The sequence below is a fragment of the Lolium rigidum genome, chromosome 5 (genome assembly GCF_022539505.1).
Source record: "Lolium rigidum isolate FL_2022 chromosome 5, APGP_CSIRO_Lrig_0.1, whole genome shotgun sequence".
NCBI classification, from domain to species: Eukaryota; Viridiplantae; Streptophyta; class Magnoliopsida; order Poales; family Poaceae; genus Lolium; species Lolium rigidum.
The window spans coordinates 247,645,302-247,664,488 of NC_061512.1; the positions used below are offsets into that span (position 1 = coordinate 247,645,302).

Consider the following 19,187-nt stretch of genomic DNA (forward strand, 5'->3'; position numbering starts at 1 on the left):
GAGTTCCAACAAACTTGGCAAACACATTGCCATCCTTATCCTTCCCTAGAGAATAATCATCATCAACAATTATAGGGTTAGATAAGGTACCACTTAAGCAAGAAGAAGCAAAGTGCCCCTTCTCACGACGATAAGTAGCAAGTGTTCCCCTTTCTATTCTTTATTGATTTCTTCTCTTGGGGAACAATATCTTGATTCTTCTTGGGAAGTGGCCTATCTTCAACTTGAGGTCGAGCATGAGCTTGACCTTGACCTTGTGGCCGTTTCCCTTGTTGTTTCTCACTCAAGTGCTTCTTCTTCTTCAATGGGCATGATCTAACATGATGCCCTTCAACCTTGCACTTGAAGCAAACCAACTTGGCCGGATCCTTGACTTTGTCTTGGCCCTTCTTCTTGTTGCTCTTGCTCTTGGACTTGTTCTTGTTATTGGAGTTGAATCCAAGTCCACTCTTGTCATTGGGGGATTGTTGCACACTTAGCATCTTGTCAAGTGCGGATTTCCCTTCATGACGCTTTTCCAAGTCTTTCTTCAAAGAAAGGACTTGAGCCTCGAGCTCTTTTATTTCCTCTACATGGTTAGTAGAAATACAAGTACTAGAGGAAGTAGAAGCTTCATTGTTAGAGCAACAAGGCAAAGTGAGTAATCCAACACAAGGTGTATCACTAGTTTGACTAGATGGATTACAAGGACTAGCACATGGCAATATAACATTTTGGGTAGAGATTGTGCTAATGTCCACATGAGGCTCACAAGATGTTACCTTAGTGATACTAGCCTCATGAGCTAACTTTAGCTCATCGTAGGAAGTTAGAAGATCCTCAAGAGAGTGTGAGAGCGTTTTATTGTTTTCTTCCAATTCCCTACAATTGCTAGTTAGCAACTCAAGTTGAGCCCTTAACTCAACATTCTCCTTTAAGATAGATGCTTCACAAGAAGTAGAGTTAGTAGCACAAGCATCAACAATAGTTTTCTCATTTTCATGCATATAGGATTCAATTTTTTGTGTAAGCATGAAATTAGTATGCTTCTCATCTTTTAGCTCATGCTTGAGGAGAGTGAATCTCATTTCCCCATTTTCAATATGGGACTCCAACTCCACTATGGTTTCCCTATATTTATTCAAGGTATCCATAGAGTGTTCGAGATAAGCACGAGCTTCTTTATTACCACGAAGAGAAGCATATACCATTGCCATATCATGCACCAAGGTATTATGTTCTTCATCATTATCATCATCATCACTCTCATCATTAGAGGATGTGTTAGGAGTCAAAGTAGGAGATACCTTTGATCCATTTGCCATAAGGCACATGTGCATACCGGAGGATGAAGATGAAGGTATTCTTGAATCCTCATTTGAAATCATGTCTTGATCCATAGAGTGTTCGGTTTCCTCTACATTGTTAGTCAACAAGCAACTAGAGGAAATAGAAGCATTTTGATTATGGGAGCAAGACAAGGCAAGCATATCCTCATGAGATCTATGTAAGCAATTTACACATGATATGCAAGGACTATCAACACAAGTATGTAGGTCATTTTCAATGCTAGATGTGTTTAAGTCCAAAGAGAAAGCATTACAATGAGATAGAGATGAAGAATCATCACTATTGAGCACAATATCAACATTGCAATTTTCCTCACCACTCACCATATCATTACCTCGTGTCTTGCTACACGTTGGTGAAGTGAAAGAAGATGATAACTCATCACGACCGGAGGTGGAAGCAACTTGGAGCTCTTCATGATGTGAAGGGGAAGAGAGCTCCTTGGAGTCACCACCGACCAATTGAGAAGTGGATCCACCAAACATTTCCTTAAGCTTGATCCACATCTCATGAGACGATTTTCTCTTTATATATATCAAGAACCTACGAAAATCGGGTCTCAAGGAGAATAAAAGCTCATTAGATACTTGAGCTTCAAGATGTAAGTTTTTCTCATCCTCTAAAGATAGATTTTGAGGATCCATCGGAGGAGAAAAACCTACATCTAGAAATTGCTCAATGTTTGGACACAAGGTCCGAAGTTTACAAAGCAAGCAATTTCGCCACAAATGATAATTTGTGCCAACAAAGATAATTGTGTCATTGTGCACTAAATTACTAGCCGACATCTTTACTCTCAAGGCGGTGAAGCCTAAAACAAGGAGAGACCTTGCTCTGATACCAAGTGAAAGATCGAGATGTCGCCTAGAGGGGGGTGAATAGGCAATTACAAACTCTTGCGGATTTGTCTTGTAAGAATGCGGAATTAAACTATCGTTTAGTTTACAAGCACAAACCCTAAATATGCTAAGCTCAACTAAGTGTAACAATAGCAACTAGAGCTAAGCAAGATAGGCACAAGATATATGTAGCACAAGTGATAGCAAGATATATGTACTTCAAGCACGATGGCTATCACAAGGAAAGAGAGCTCGGGTATAGAAATAACCGAGGCACGCGGAGACGAGGATGTATTCCCGTGTTCCCGTGCTTTGCAACAAGGTACGTCACGTTTGGAGGAGTGGAGGTCCCACGAAGGATTCCCCGCGCCACGAAGGCTCACCCTATTCTCCGAACCACACCCACGAAGGATTATGGCCCTTTCCTTATGGTTAGCTTTTCCTCCGCTCCGAGATGGCAAGCTCCACAACCACTTCACAAGCTCCACGAAGGAGAAGCCCGGGCCTCTTCACAATCTTCTTGAAGAGATCACCGGAGCACCAATCACCAAGCCAACTAGGAGGTCACCCTCCAAGAGTAACAAGCTCACGGTCTCTCACTCGAACAAATCGTGGTGGAGAGCTCAATACTATGCAATGATGCAAAGCAAGAACACCGGAGGTGTTCAAGTCCTTCACACTCAAATCCCACCAAAGCAACGAATGCTAGGATGAGATTGGAGAGGAAGAACAAGGGGGAAAGTCAACCAAAGACTCCAAGATCTAGATCCCAAGAGATTCCCTCACTTAGAGAAGAAACGGTTTGGTGGAACAAATCCTCAAATATGAGCAAGAATGGTTGGAGGATTCAAGGGGAAGAGCAAGTTCTTCAAATAGTAGCAATGGAGGAGAGAGAATGGGAAGAACTACATGTCTCAAGGTGGAAGAAGGTCTATTTATAGCTAGGAGCAAATAAAACCGTTGGGGGGAAAAAGACAAGGAAAAGGGGAGAAAACCGGGCAAAAAAAGAGTGCCCAGCCGGCGGCCCAGCCGGCCGACCGGCCTAGTGCGCCGAGGAGGCCGGAGGCCGGTCCGGCCGGACCGGCCTGCCAGGCGGACGGGGCAAACGGGCCGCGTGGAGCAGCCAGGCCCGTGCGGGGCGAGCTGGGCGCGCCGGCCCGCGCGTGGGCGACGCGCAAGGGAGAGGCGCGGGAGTCCGGTTGGGCCGGGGGTGCGCCGGCGGCCCGGCTGCCGACCGAGCTCCGGGTCGGAGGAGGCAGGCGAGCCCACTGGACCCCGCCCCGGATGGCACCGGTCACCAGGCCGGTCGGGACCGGGTGGGCCGGCGCGCGGCCCGGCTGACCGGGCGGCCGGCCAGCAGCCACCCCTCTGTTTTTTTTCTTTTCTTTTCTTTTTATCCTTTTCTCTTTTTCCCTTTTCTTTAATAACAAATGCTCCCGAACTCCGATTAACATGAAACCAATTTTGTTTGGAAGATAACAACAAATGCTATCTAATAGAAAGTGAAAACCCAAGAATCTGTGGGAGGGGATTTTATCATGAATATAAAAGGTAGAACCTTATATCATGAATAACCGGTAAAATCACCCAACCTCGAAAACGCAATAGAAGATGCATGTGAACTCCGTTTTCGATGAACTTGGGCTTGTTGTAAAGCTAGCAACAAGCTCAAGAACCTCACATAGAGAAACACCAAGAAGCAATAAGAATATGCAAAGTATGCAAAGGGTTGAGCTCCCTAAGACGATGTGATCAAGTTACCCAACCGAAAGCCCCTCTTAATAGTGCGGCTATCTATCCTATAATCCGGTCTCCCAACATCCACCTTGAGACCGGTAAAAGGAAAACCTAGCAAGGACATACCTTTGCCTTGCGCATCCCGCTTGATCTTGATGATAACTCTTCAAGCTTCACTCAAGCCGGAATGCCTCTCTTGACCAATGTTGCTTCGTGACGACTCACAAATGCTCCCCCATACACTATGATGGGAAAGCTCCATTGATGCACATCTTCACAAGTCCATTATCATCAAATGGACGGCAAGCTTCAAGTATGTGATTCACTTGAGACGCTCATCTTGAACTTGCCCAACTCAACCTTGTATCTTCACATACTCACATAAGATAGAGCATGGCTAATATTGAGTCCCACATAAGAACTCCATCTTCATTTCTTCTTATTGATCATATCACAAATATATATCTTCATACCGATGATCTTGATGCCAATACACAAGGTATATCTTTATCTTCATGGCATCCATACTTGAGTCCAACACATGGAGAGCAAGTAGTACCTATGGAATATTCCTTCATATAAACTCAATTAAAACATTAGTCCATAGGGGTTGTCATTAATTACCAAAACCACACATAGGGGCAATGTACCCTTACACTAAGTGTTAACGAGATAAATCTCGTGGTTGATGTAGTCGATCACTTGTCACTTGCAAAAGTGCGTAGAAGATCTTGACGGTGCCACAATCGGGCAGCACCTCCGCACTCGGTCACAAGTTCGGTGTTGATGACGACGTCCTTCTCCCCGTTCCAGCGGGCAGCAGATGTAGTAGATCCTCCTTCGAATCCCGCCAGCACGACGGCGTGGTGACGGTGGTGGTGGAGATCTCCGGCAGCGCTTCGCCGTAAGCACCGCGGGAGAATAGGGAGGAGGGAAGTGGGTAGGGTTTGGGAGAGGGGGCACTTGGGCGCCGGCCTTGGGTGCCCTGGGTGGTGCGGCTCAAGTGGTGGCCGGCAATCTCCCTCTCCCTCTCTTTATATAGGTGGAACCCCCTAGGATTTTCCCCAAAACCAAATTGAAGCCCAACTCCAAAACTGCCATATTGGTGAAACCTAGGGAAAGTGGGATTGCTCCCTTTCCTTCTCCCTTGGCCGGCCAAGGTGGTGGAGTCCACCATGGTCTCCACCTTCCCTCTTGGTTGGCTGGTTAGGGTTGGTGGAGGCCATCCGGGACTCCACCTTCCATAGTGATTTATTCTGGAAGGTTCTAGAACATTCTAGCGTCTTCCATAAATGCACCGGATCATTTCCAAACTTGGAAAGTGACTTCCTATATATGAATCTTATTCTCCGGACCATTCCGGAACTCCTCTGATGTCCTGGATCCCATCCAATACTCCGAACAACATTCGAACTCCATTCCATATTCCATATCTACTTAACACGGCATCAAACCTTAAGTGTGTCACCCTACAGTTCGAGAACTATGTGGACATGATCGAGACTCCTCTCCGATCAATAAATAATAGCGGGACCTGAAGATCCATAATAGCTCCCACATATTCAACGATGACTTCGTGATCGAAAGAACCATTCACATAAAATAACAATTCCCTTTGTCTCGCGATATTTTACTTATCCGAAGTTTGATCGTCGCTATCTCCATAACTAGTTCAACCTCGTTACCGATAAGTACTCTTTACTCGTACCGTGATATGATATCTCTTGTGAACCAGTCACATGCTTGCAAGCTAATTGGATGTCATTCCACCGAGAGGGCCCAGAGTATATCTATCCGTTATTAAGATGGACAAATCCCACTATTGATTCACGTGCATCAACCCTATACTTTCCGAACACTTAATGCCACCTTTATAACAACCCATTTACGCATTAGTGTTTGGTGTCATCAAAGCATCCATCCGGTGTAGGTGATTAACATGATCTCATGACCTAAGGATTAAGTTACTATGCATATTAAAGTTTGAAGCACAAAGAACTAAATGATTTGATCATATGATACGCTTACTATGGCTGAATATCCATCACATCATCCACCTAATGATATGACCTTGTTATTAATAACATCCAATGTTCGTGATCATGAAACTATGATCATCTATTAATCAACAAGCTAGTTTAACAAGAGGCTTATTAGGGACTCTTTTATTTTACATAACACACATGTATTAATGTTCCGGTTAATACAATTATAGCATGTGATGCAAACATTTATCATAAACACAAAGATATAATAATAACCATTTTATTATTGCCTCTTGGGCATATCTCCAACAGTCTCCCACTCGCACTAGAGTCAATAATCTAGATTACATTGTAAGGCACATAACACCCATGGATTTCTGGTGTAGGTCATGTTTCGCTCTAGGGAGAGCTTTAGTCAGCGGATCTGCCACATTCAGATCAGTGTGTACTTTGCAAATCTTTAAGTTGCCGTCTTCGACATACTTGCGAATAGAATGAAAACGTAGCTTTATATGCTTCAGCTTCTTGTGTGACCTTGGCTCCTGTGCATTGGCTATGACACACATGTTGTCACAATAGATGGTCATCGGGTCCAACGCACTAGGAACCACACCAAACTCAGTAATGAAACACTTCATCCATATCGCCTCTGATGAAGCCTCCGAAGCAGCTATGTATTCCGATTCAGTTGAAGATTTCGCCACAACGCTTTGCTTAGCACTCCTCCAGCTTACTGCTGCACCATTCAAAATAAATATGTATCCGGATTGAGACTTAGAGTCATCCAAATCAGTGTTCCAACTAGCATCGGTGTAACTGGTACAGCAAGCTCTTGATCACCTCCATAACAAAGAAACATATCCTTAGTTCTTTTCAAGTACTTCAGGATATTCTTGACTGTTGTCCAGTGTTTCATTCCTGGATCACTTTGATATCTGCTGGTCAAACTAACAGCATGTGCGATATCCGGTCTTGTACACAACATGTAATACATGATAGAGCCTATGGCCGAGACAGAGGGGATTTTGTTCATCCTTTTCTCTTTCTTATGCCATAGCTGGACTTTGAGTTTTACTCAAGGTCTTACCTGGTAACATGGGCAAGAATCCTTTCTTGCTCTCATCCATTCTAAACTTCTTTAGAATCTTATCCAGGTATGTACTCTCTGAAAGCCCTATTAGGCGTCTTGATCTATCTCTATAAATCTTGATGCCTAAAAGTATGATGCTTCTCCAAGGTCCTTCATTGAAAAACACTTATTCAAATAGCCTTTGACACTACTTAGAAGTTCTACATCATTTCCAATCAATAATATGTCATCTACATATAATATCAGGAATGTTATAGAGCTCCCACTCACTTTCTTGTAAATACAAGCCTCTCCATGGGTTTGTATAACTCCAAAGTCTTTGATCACCTTATCAAAGCGTCGGTTCCAACTCCGGGATGCTTGCTCAGTCTATAAATGGAACGCCGTTTTGACATCCAACTGCCAAATTTCATAATTGAAAAATGCAGCTATTGCTGACAATATCCTCACAGATTTTAGCTTCGCTACAGGTGATAAAGTCTCATCGTAGTCAACTCCTTGAATTTATCGGAACCCTTTCGCGACAAGTCGAGCTTTATAGACAGTAATATTACCATCAGCATCTGTTTTTCTTTTGAAGATCCATTATTCTCGACAGCCTTACGGCTATCAGGTAAGTCTACCAAAATCCATACTTGGTTATCATACATGGATCCCATTTTGGATTTCATGGCCTCTTGCCATTTTTTTGGAATCTAGGCTCATCATTGCTTCCTCGTACGTCGCAGGGTCTTCATCGTTGTTGTCTACAATCATGACATTTAACGCGGGATCATACCAATCAGGAGTGTCACGAACCCTCGTCGACCTGCGAGGTTCAGTAGTAACTTCGTTCGAAGTTTCATGATCATTATCATTAGCTTCCTCACTGATCGGTGTAGGCGGCACAAGAATATCTTCAGGTGTTGCGCTACTCTGATTTTCAAGAGAAGGTTCAGTAACCTCGTTGATTTCTACTTTTCTTCCAGTCACTTCTCTCGAGAGAAACTCCTTCTCAAGAAAGGATCCATTCTTGGCAACAAAGATTTTACCTTCGGATCTGTGATAGAAAGTATACCCAATTGTTTCTTTAGGGTATCATATGAAGATGCATTTCTCCGCTTAGGTTCGAGCTTGTCAAGTTGTAACTTCTTTACATAAGCTTTGCAGCCCCAAACTTTAAGGAACAACAACTTAGGTTTGTTTTTGAAAGTATGGAGATGGTAAACCTAGAGGGGGGGGTGAATAGGTTTCTACAGATTTTTATTCTTTCTTTGCAATATTAGGCTTTGCGGAATATAAAGGTGAGCCTAATGCAAACTAGGTGAAGCAACCTATATGAGGATACAACTAACTCGAGCACGAAGGCTCTCACAGCAGCTAAATCACAAGTAAGTAGTTCGGTTAGAGATAACCGATAGCACGCGGAGACGAGGATGTATTCCCGTGTTCCCTTCCTTTGCAAGAAGGTACGTCACGTTTGGAGGGGTGGAGGTCCCACGAAGGATTCCCCACGCCACGAAGGCTCACCCTATTCTCCGGAGCCTATCCCACGAAGGAATAGCTCACTCACTTGTGGTAGACTTTGAGGTAGCCTCCAAACCTTCACAATCTTGCCCGGAGCAAATCCACAGCCCGGATGCTTCCGGACCACTCTTGCCCACCTAGGGTTTCCAAGGAACTCTAGAGAGCAAGCTTCTTGATGAATACAAGGGGAAATGAGATTTGGCTTGGTAGAAAAGTAGATCGGGTCCTCCTCTAACGTTTCCCCCGGAGGGATTTGAGTTTGGGTGGAGGAGGAGGGAGATCTGAGGCTTTTGGTGTTTCTAGCAATGGAGTATGAGAGAGAGAGCTCAAGAACAGCTTGTAGTGTAGTGCCTAAATTTTCAGAGGTAGGAGAAGGGCCTTTTATAGTGTTCTTCGAAATCTGGCCGTTGCCCACTTGACACATCAGCAGATTCCTCGAGAAACCCGGTCGACCGGATTTGGCGCCGGACCGGCCGGTCCACAGGCCGGTCCGACCGGGCCAGTGACCGGGCTGGCCGGTTTCCAACCGGAGCTGGGACCGGGACCTGACCGGTCATGCTTCGAGGTCACCGGATACCGCCCGGATGGCACAAGCGCCGGGCCCGGTTGGCGACCGGGTCGCTCGGTCTCGGAGCCCGGTCCGACCGGGCCATGGACCGGAGCAGCCCGGTCCAAACCGGGCCGGCGACCGGACGCGACCGGAGTGCTCGCCCTCCTTTACTGGATTCTGCCCGGATGGCACTGGTGCTGGGCCCGGTTGGCGACCGGGTGGTCCGGTGCCAGGGCCGGTCTGACCGGGTCTGGGACCGGCCAGGCTCTGGAAGACCTTGCTGATTTTTCATCGAAGTGGGGGGTCTCTCGTTGCCTTCTTGTTCCATTGATACACCATTACACCTCTTTGACTAATATCTGGGAATCATCTTGTAGACATGTATTAGTCCAAATACACTAGCACGGTGTCATAGTTACCAAAATAATGGATAAGGGTAAAATACCCTTACAATCTCCCCCTTTTTGGTATACGATGACAAACCAAGCTAGAGTCACATATAGATATTATGATAAGCTTTAAACCTTGATTCCATATAAGATATTGAGACGGCTCCCCCATAAAGTGTGCACTTGGAGAATTTGCGTTTGAATGCAAAGTGCAACTTTTGTGGAACATGAGAAGCTCCCCCAATATCTTTAGGAAACAAGCATGGTATGGAAATGTGCATATCAAGATATATAAGCATAGCACACATAATCACCCTAACATAGAGTAGCACACATAATAGAGTTTAAGCATATAGGTACATGTCCATACACGAATTACTTAAAGTAGCAAATGGTTCTTGGAACGATAGAAGCAAATAAGCACAAGCCATATAAGAATCAAATAAAGCAACACCCATGGCTTGTGACATCCAAAGCAACACCCGTGAATCCTAGACTCTACTCTCTTCTCCCCCTTTGGCATCGGAACACCAAAAAGGCGAAGAAAAAGAGAGATGCTAGCGCACCCATCAATAGAACTCATGCCCAGCGGAATATGAGCTCTCGCCATCATCACGCGCATCCGCATCACCTTCATCCTCGTCATCATCATCATTAGTAGGTGCACGAGCAGGCCTAGGAGGTGGACCACCAAAGGTGTACAAGGAGGGATCAAAGTTCTGGAACATCTCATCAGAAATGGGAGGCATCTCCCAGTTAGGTGCATGTAGAGGTTCCATCTCTGGGCCAGGAGGAGGAGAGGGTGCATTCCTAGCAGAGATGAACTCATTTTGGCGCCTCCTCGTCTCTTGGTTCAAAGCAAGACTTTGATGTGCAACATCATTGGTATTTTTGCACATCTGCCATAAGCTAGAGAAGAACCGTGAGACACCATGCTGTGGGCACCTAGAGGAGCTGGAGCTAGCATGGTCATGGCGTTCTTTGGACCGGCGCTCAGAAGGCATCATGTCAGCGACTTCCGGTCTATCACCTTGGGCAGGGACCTTGAAGGCTTCCAACTTGACCCGCTCACCTTGCGTATTGAGAGGTGCTGGCACAACCTTGTTAATGAGTAGCTGAACGTACTGGGCAAGGTTAGGAGTCAACCTTTCACGAACACAGTGCCGCAATTCACAGTAGATGAGATCACAGCCATCAATGAGTTTCCGGTGTTCAGGGTGGCAGTAGTACATCAAGTTCAGGTGGTATGCACGGCATTCACTTGTATCGCCGGACTTGCTGATGAGAGTCTCACGGAATAGCTTGGCAAGTAGAAGGTAGGGGTAGTACATGCCAGAGATAGTGGGAGGTCCAGGTGCGGGGTCTGGAGGATAGCAAAAGGCAATGTCCCCTTTGGTGAACTTCGCCGAGAATATAGCTTGAAACCACAAGCACGACCTCCAAGCAAACCCCAAGGCTTCACGTAAATCAAGATAGTTGCAAGTGTATTTCGTCTGGCCTGTCATCCAAGTCATAGTCCGAGCTTCATCATCATGGAAAAAGACTCGTGCAATGAAACTGCGCTCACCAAGATTGGACAATAGCACCCATCGGTAGGTGTCGTGCACATAAGATCATACAACCCCATCCGCCTCAAGGTCTCAACCACAAAACAAAACTTGGTGGCTTCATACATTCCAATGACATCCTTGATGGCCTTGGGCATAACAATGGTGCCTGTCTTCATGTGCTCTTGGGAGTCATAGTACTCTTCCCACATCACTTGCTGTGTCTTGGTCCAGAAAAACTTATCTCCCCCAGTGTAAGTGGGTTCCTCAAAGCGATAGGGGTTGGACTCTCTAAGTCTTCTCCATGCACCAACATGTACATCGCCAACATTGAACTCTGGCAATATCTCATCACCGTCCTGTGTTGCATGTTTATCTTTCCTCTTACTGCTAGTTGTCTTGGTTCGTCCCCACCGAGCTGCCACCAGTGGGCTGAGGTGCACGACCACTAGTACGGCGTGGTGGAGGCACTGCAAGCCTCCCTCTCTTGGCAGTAGTGCCACGATCCTCACCACTCCAACTTCCCGAAGACATCATCCTCTTTGCCCAAGTGAGCAGGAAGAACACGTGAAGAGGGCTTGAGGACCAAATCCCCAAGATCTCCCAAAATAGCTTGAGAGGGACCAAATCCTTTGGTGAAGAGGCTTCAGAGATCCCGATCTATGGTTGGGTGAAGTTTGGGGAGAAACTAGTGGTGGGAAGGGCCTAGGACGTGGTGGAGATGGTGGAGGCGGCGGCCATGGTGGTTTGGGAGGTGGGGGATAATGAGGAAGAAGACCCCCAAGGGGTATCCTCCCCCAACACATAACCAGCCGCACGTCCGGTCGGCCGCCCGGTTGACCGGGCCAGGCGCCGAATGGCCCGGCGCAAAGGCCGGTCCGACCGGGCCAGTGACCGGCCAAAGTTTGTTTGCCCAGTTTTTGTCTCATTTTGCCTCGTTTTGCCCCTATTCTTTGTGTAAATGTGTATGAATGCTCAGATGATGACATGTACATATAGATAGATAGATGATGATGAGATGAGCATAGACATGGGGTTGGAAACACAAAGTTCTCTAGGCATACCCATTGGAGTGAAATCCAAACAAGAAATAAATAGCAACAATGGGCATGATTCGAAGTATATCAAGAACCATAAAACATTTTGGAATAGTTTTTGGCAATAAGATCATTTAGCCTTATATAGTCAAATCAAGTTGTAACTGAGGCTCAATGAGGGGCGGGGGATAACTCCCCCTATGTGAAAGCGCAAACGTCATGAGACCTTGAAGAGACATGCTTGGGTCCATATAATGACATTGGGTCTATTTATGTTGCACACATAGGTATGCATCATACCAAGACATGGTAAGATGACTATCCCCATGCAGCCACCCGAGAGAGACTCGATGGATGCATGCCAACCATGATGTGCCTAGGCCCGTAGACGAGACCTAGCAGCCTTGTCACCACACAGACTCTGCCGGGAACCAGCCACGAAGTCTGCACCGCTCGCCGCCCTCCCTCCCAGATGACGACGGATGCAGCCGCCATCAACTGAGAGGAAACCATCGTCCGCCACCCTCCGTGCTGCTGCAGGGCAGTCGCGCTGTTATGCCAGCGTCCACGCCACGTGTCGAGGGTACTCCTCGGCAATGCCCACCTTTTGGGGCTTAGGGTTGACGGAATCCTGCAAGCTGACACGAGACATCGCATACCAAACAAGCGGGGAGAGATATTTACCTAGGTTCGGGGCACTCGATGAGGTAAAACCCTTACTTCATGCTTGCCTGATCTTGATTATTGGAACTATCGGGTTACAATGGGGTAGCCGAATGCTAAGACTAAGATCTCGTTGAGAAGCTAAGATTTCGTATGACCTAGCTCTAGACTTGCGGTGGTTCTGGCTAAGTTGATTGTGTGTCCCTCGGCAGATCCTCTCCTGGCCCTTATATTGTGAGCCAGGTCCCGAGAGTTCTGTCCGGGTTCGACTAAGTTACAAAGAGTTCTACGTTTAGGCTTTTCTTGTTCTTCGTCTTCTTGCCTTGTTCATCAAGTCGTTTTCTTCGGAACCGACATAGCGGCTCACCTTGGTTGATGAATGATATTCATGGGCCCCTGGTTGGGCCGTAGGAGGTAACATATTACGTGTTATCTGAATGATAATGCCCACATCAGTAGCCCCCGAGTGACTGGCCGAAGTGAAGCTTCGAGCAGGGACTAAAGTTGTCTTCTGTCGAACATCCATAATCTTCGGAAGACCTTGATCTCTATAAAACTTCAGTTTTATCGGGTGCACGACCAGTGCTCCTGATGGGAGTAGCCCCAGAGTCTAAGCACATATGCTTGCAACCGTGTGTAGACTCAAGTTGTACTACTCGAACGTTTTCAACTGTCGATATGTCATTGCAAGCTATGGCAATCATCCGATATCTTTTGTATATCGGGTCTTCAATACCTTCGGATGAAGTCACGCCAATTGATGATACGTAAGGGATTTGAGTAACATGCCCAGTTTCACTCGATGAATCGATACTGATTAACTGCCAATGGCAAAACAATGTTACTCTACTTCAGAATCAAGTCCCCGGGCACGATTCTGGGTCTTCTGAATCCTTCGAGTCCATGTTTTTATCGGGTGCGCGTCCAGCGCTCCCGATGGGAGTAGCCCCCGAGTCTAGGCACGGATGCTTGCAACCGTGTGTAGACTCAAGTTGAACTACTCGAATGGTATAAACTTCTTCGGATGCTTCACTACGAGTCGATACTTTTGATGACATCAACGATGACGTGGTTACTGCGGCGGTTCAATTGACAGGACGTGACCTGACGGGTCCACCCCGCTTCTGCGCGGTAAGTTAGGAAATGACTTGTCCTTGCGCATTGACCGTGGTGGAGAAAACGTCCTTTATTATAATGGACACAACGACGCGTGGTGACCTAATCACAGATTTCTCTTGGTAACTTCTCTTTTATAAAGGAGAGGGAAGAAAATTACTTCCACCACTCTTCCCTTTCATAGCTTTTCTTCTTCCTTCAGCTTCTTCTTCAGCTCATCGGTAATGCCCACCTTTTGGGGCTTAGGGTTGACGGAATCCTGCAGGCTGACACGAGACATCGGATACCAAAAAACGGGGAGAGAGATTTACCCAGGTTCAGGGCCCTCGATGAGGTAAAACCCTTACTTCCTGTGATCTTGATTATTGGAACTATCGGGTTACAATGGGGTAGCCGAAGGCTAAGACTAAGATCTCGTCGATAAGCTAAGATTTCGGTGGTTCTAGCTAAGTTGATTGTGTGTCCCTCGGCAGACCCTCTCCTGGCCTTTATATTGTGAGCCAGGTCCCGAGAGTTCTGTCCGGGTTCGACTAAGTTACAAAGAGTTCTACGTTTAGACTTTCCTTGTTCTTTGCCTTCTTGCCTTGTTCATCAAGTCTCTTTCTTCGAAACCGACATAGAGGCTCACCTTGGTTGATGGATGATCTTCATGGGCGCCTGGTTGGGCCGTAGGAGGTAACATAATATGGGTTATCCGAAGGATAATGCCCATATCACCACGCCCAAACCCTAGATCACCGTCCCGTGCTAGTGAGCGCAAGTGATGGGGCGAGGGAGGCCCCGCCACCAGGGCTTTGCCTAGCCGCACCCTCTGGTGGCAACGAGGTGGGAGGTGGGAAGGGGACGGAGAGGTAGGCGGCGGCTAAGGCTTCCCTCGATCGCCATACGGGGGCGATGCGAGGGGTTACGATGCAATATTAGCGATCAATCACATCCGTCGCTCTAGTCTATGATGAGTTTATCACGTATAGACCATAGTTATATTGCGGAACAATATTCAGAAACTACAAATGTAGCTCGGGCTACATGTAAGTCTTATTTTTTGAAAATGACATATGAAAGGACATAGATTTGGTACACATGGGCACCAATGATCTCTTTATTCAATTTTTTTTATTAAGTTTTAAAAAAATTCTGAAAGATGCATGATGTAGCCTGTATCTCACAAACGAGCAAAATTTTATTTGGAAACAATGTGTAGTTTGGGATACACAAAAATAACAAAGTGTATATGTGGGTATAGTGATTTTAAATCTCTAAAAAGGACATACTTTGTCATTTTTGTTTGCTCATAATTGCCTACAAAATATTTGAAATTCAAATTTTGCATGTTAGTGGGATAGATCATCATCTACTTTTAGAATTTTCTTTCATAATTTTTTTAACCTGTAAATATAATTTTTTAAATTTTCTAATATGCCGAGAGCACTGGTGCTCGGAAGCCAAAATAACTTTTCACATATTAAATTTCAAACAATTATGAAAGATAATCCCGATGTTGATACTGTTGTATTCTATGAACATATAAAATCTCATTTCAAACACCACTGTATTTTGGGCAACACAACAATGATAAAATCTGGTTATTTTGTAGATTTCAAAGTTTGCATTGTTCACTATTTGAGATATCCATTTTTGTTATTTTTACACTATCTATTAGAATATAAGGTAATTCGAGTTGAGTATTTGCAGTTTTTTAAAAATTTCAGTTTTTTTTTAGAAAATAAAATGCCATATTCAAAATTTTGAAAAGTGGCCTACATGTAGCCCTGGCTACAAAAGCCGCACTCACAAATATTTACGTACGGAGTATTTAGGTTACTCTTATTTATAAGTAAGGAAGGACCAACAAGCTGGGTCCATCCGTCCATGCCAGCAAGTCCATGCGCTAACCAGCACACAAAAATCCTGAAGTCGAACAGAAAACAAACGCCAGCGCATGAGAATATACGGGAACGAAATTATGCTTTACCTCGTATAGTGGCATGAGTCTATTCCAAATTTGAGAGTTTTTTTCTTTTAATATTATATGTATCTAGACATACTTTAGTGTGTTCATTCATGTCATTACGTATCTAGTCAACATCGAAATATATAAAGCATTTTTTAATTTGGAAGGTTTTTTTTTACTGGCGCATACATAATGCAGTACCTATCTAAAACCTGTACATAATCTTCGGAGTAGGCATACACAGGCTCAAGCAAAGGAAGCCACGAAGGATTAGAAGATGGATCATCGGCGGCGACGCCCGGAGAAACGCCGCAGGATAATAACGCCTCCTCCGGCTGCCGTCATCGCCCTCCCCGACGACCTGCTTTTCATGGAAGTCTTGGTGCGTCTCCCTGCAAAATGCCTCCTGCGCTTCAAATCTGTCTGCCGCTCCTGGTGCGTCGGCATGGCGGACGCCGTCTTCGTCCGCCGCCACCGTGATTTCTCCCGCGCGAGTCAGCCGTCAATGCTCCTCATCGGGCGCAAGAGTGCCACCGAAGACGAAGAAGAACCCTCCGGTGACATCACCTTCTACCGCCTGCGGCTGGGACAGACACCGGGCAAGTCCAAGGTCAAAGCGGAGTTGCTGCTCGAGAAGGCGTGCCCACTGGAAGCGGCGATCTCACCGACGCATTGCGATGGCCTGGTCGCCATCGTAAACGCCACGGATCAGGTGTTTGTGTGCAATCCGGCCACAAATGAGCTCGTCGCGCTGCCGCTCGGCAGCCCGAACGTGGAATACACAAAGTTTCCATCGGGGGCGATCGGCTTCGACCGGTGGCGCAACGAGTACGTCGTCTCCAGGTGCTTCTACCGGCGCCGGTGCTACGACGAGTCCAGCGGCAATTTTGATTACGACATCGGGCACGAGATCTTCACGCTCGGTGGCGAGTCCTGGGAGCTCACCGCGGACCCGCCTCACGCTATCGGCGGCACTCGACCCGTGTACACGGGAGACGCCTTCTACTGGGCGTGCGATGAAGACGAACACCCCCGGCCGAGCTCGCTGCTGCGGTTCAGCCTGCGCCACAGGACGTTCGACATGGTGCCATGCCCTCCTAACTTCGGCTACCACACTGCCCTCGACCATCTGGCGGAGCTAGACGGCAAGCTGTGCTACGTCAACAACGGGGCCTCGTTGACGACCTTTGACGTGTGGCAGCTGGCGGATGACGACGGGACAGGACCAGCCCAGTGGTCGCTGCGCTGCCGGATCGATCCGGGAGACGACGACGAGTGCTTCGGGAGCTACGGCTTCCTGCCGCTTTGGGCCACCGGGGGCAGGATGCTGGTGATGGTGTCTGACGAGACGCTGTACTGGTGTGACGAGAAGAGCCGAGGTGTGGAGGAAGTGATGGACCTGGAAGAGGCTCTGGACTTGGAGGAGGGCAATTATGTTCGCCACGTCGTCCCATACAGGGAGAGTCTCGTCTCCATCAGAAACTTCACTGTCGAAGGACATCACTCGTAAGCTCGTAACTAAGTTCTGTCTGCAAGAAAGGTTTGAGTTTTGCACTGAGGATCACGAGTAGTCCAAAATCCTTAACAAGTTCAGTCTGAACAATTAGTCTGGAAATCTTAGCGTCAGGTGTAAACGAGGCATGCATGTACACCAACTCTATGTACATATATGTATATATAGTTGTCTTGTCTTGGCAACAACATTTTCCGTTTAGAGCATCCACAACAATGCTAGACACTTACCTAGGTGCTTAAGTAGCCAACAAAATTTCTTGTCCCAAATTATACACCAGTAAGAATATTGCCCCTTGAGCTGAATTTTGAATATGGCAACAAAATCGCATAAACCCTTTTCACAACAGTTTTGCTTGATCTTCCACCTGCATGCATAGCTCCCTAGTGGAAGCAAGGACTATAGCTAAGGGCCCACGCTTGCTTGTATATTGCCGCCAGTACCGAAAAATCCGGCTTTGTCGTGTTCATGTGGGTTTGCATGTGTCAGGGAGCCCGGAACACGGCAAATACTGTCTTTGCAATGTGTGCCTTTGCCACGACACACGATAAAGAACATATCACGCCCACGGTGGAAAAAAAACACACGACAAAGAAAAGGCACACAACCACATTGTAGCAACCGTCGACACCGCTTGTAGCAATCGTCGCCGCTGCTCGCAGCATCAACTCATGTCCCTTGCATCTTAGGCAAACATTGGTCGCGGCATCATACCTGGCCCTTGGAGCACGAAAACACCATAGCAGCATCGGGATCACGACGCTTCGATTTGCAGGTTACATGGTGTCGCTCGCAACTCCTCCATGCCCCTAGCATCAACGCTGGCGTGGCCTACCTTGCGGCAAAATGCCAGCTCGTGCGAATATTTAAAACACATTGAAGTATTTTTATTTCATTGATATAATTTTTTGGTTGCAAAAGTAGGTACTGCAAACGTACGTGTGTGGTAATATTTAAGACATATTGTCACAATGTTATGTTGTTGCGAAATAGATGTGATATCGTCACAATGTTGATAGGCCCCACATGCCTGGCTTGTTTTATGAATTTTATAATATGGCATATTGACTAAATAATGAACCTTCATGTTTGAATGGATTTTTTTACTATAGTATTATTTTGGCAGCAAGAACAATTGATTTTGTTTGGACCCACGATGGGGAAGGCTGCAACATGAGTCGGTAAAAAATATATTGCAACACAAGTATCTAATCGATCATTCAAAGTTATTACTCCTAACCGTCAAGCTGAAACACGTTTCGTTTCATGTTAGTCAACCCAATTAATACTCCTTCCGTTCATTAATATAAGATGCTAATTGATTCCTCTAATTATTCTTTTCAGAACACACATAGCATGTTATTAAAGAAGATAGTCCACAGAAGACAAGAGTACAACATGTCATACCAGCGCGGTGGAAGCCACCATTATTTTTAAAAATAGTTGACTATCTTCCCCAAATTTAGCCACGCATATCCTTCACGTCGAACCCACCAATGAGACTCCATCGAAGACAATGCCATTCGAATGCTTCGAGATCACCCACATCACCAAAATCGTTACGTTCTGGAAGTCTCTTTGCCGTTAATGCCGGGTCTTCGAAGAAAGCCACACAAAGAAGTGACCGTTGAGAGGTATCCGATACTCTCATATCGAATTGGCCACGCCTTTCTCCTTCCCGCAAAGAAGACAATGTAGTCAGATATGGCCGCAACTCCCAAGTTTCTCCCATGCCCAACAAAACACACATCCCTCATCCCCACTATGAGCTTTTCCACCTCCTGCTATCTAGCCCAGATGGTCTCATGAATCGCCGCGACATCGAGGTTCGGACCAACATCACCTATCAAGAGACCTTCTGTAATAAGCGGACCATAAAACCCAAATCTTTCGAACATGATCGCAATGTCGAGTGCTGTAAATCAAACCTCCTCC

The 19,187-nt window shown here is 46.2% G+C and overlaps 1 protein-coding gene across 1 annotated transcript; it reads left to right on the forward strand.

The window, feature by feature from the left end:
* Window positions 1-16,016: 16,016 nt before the first annotated feature.
* LOC124657423 (putative F-box protein At2g02030) lies at window positions 16,017-17,249 on the forward strand. Its single transcript, XM_047195976.1, has one exon. It carries the CDS (start codon window positions 16,017-16,019, stop codon window positions 17,247-17,249), a length of 1,233 nt encoding a protein of 410 aa, XP_047051932.1.
* Window positions 17,250-19,187: the final 1,938 nt, after the last annotated feature.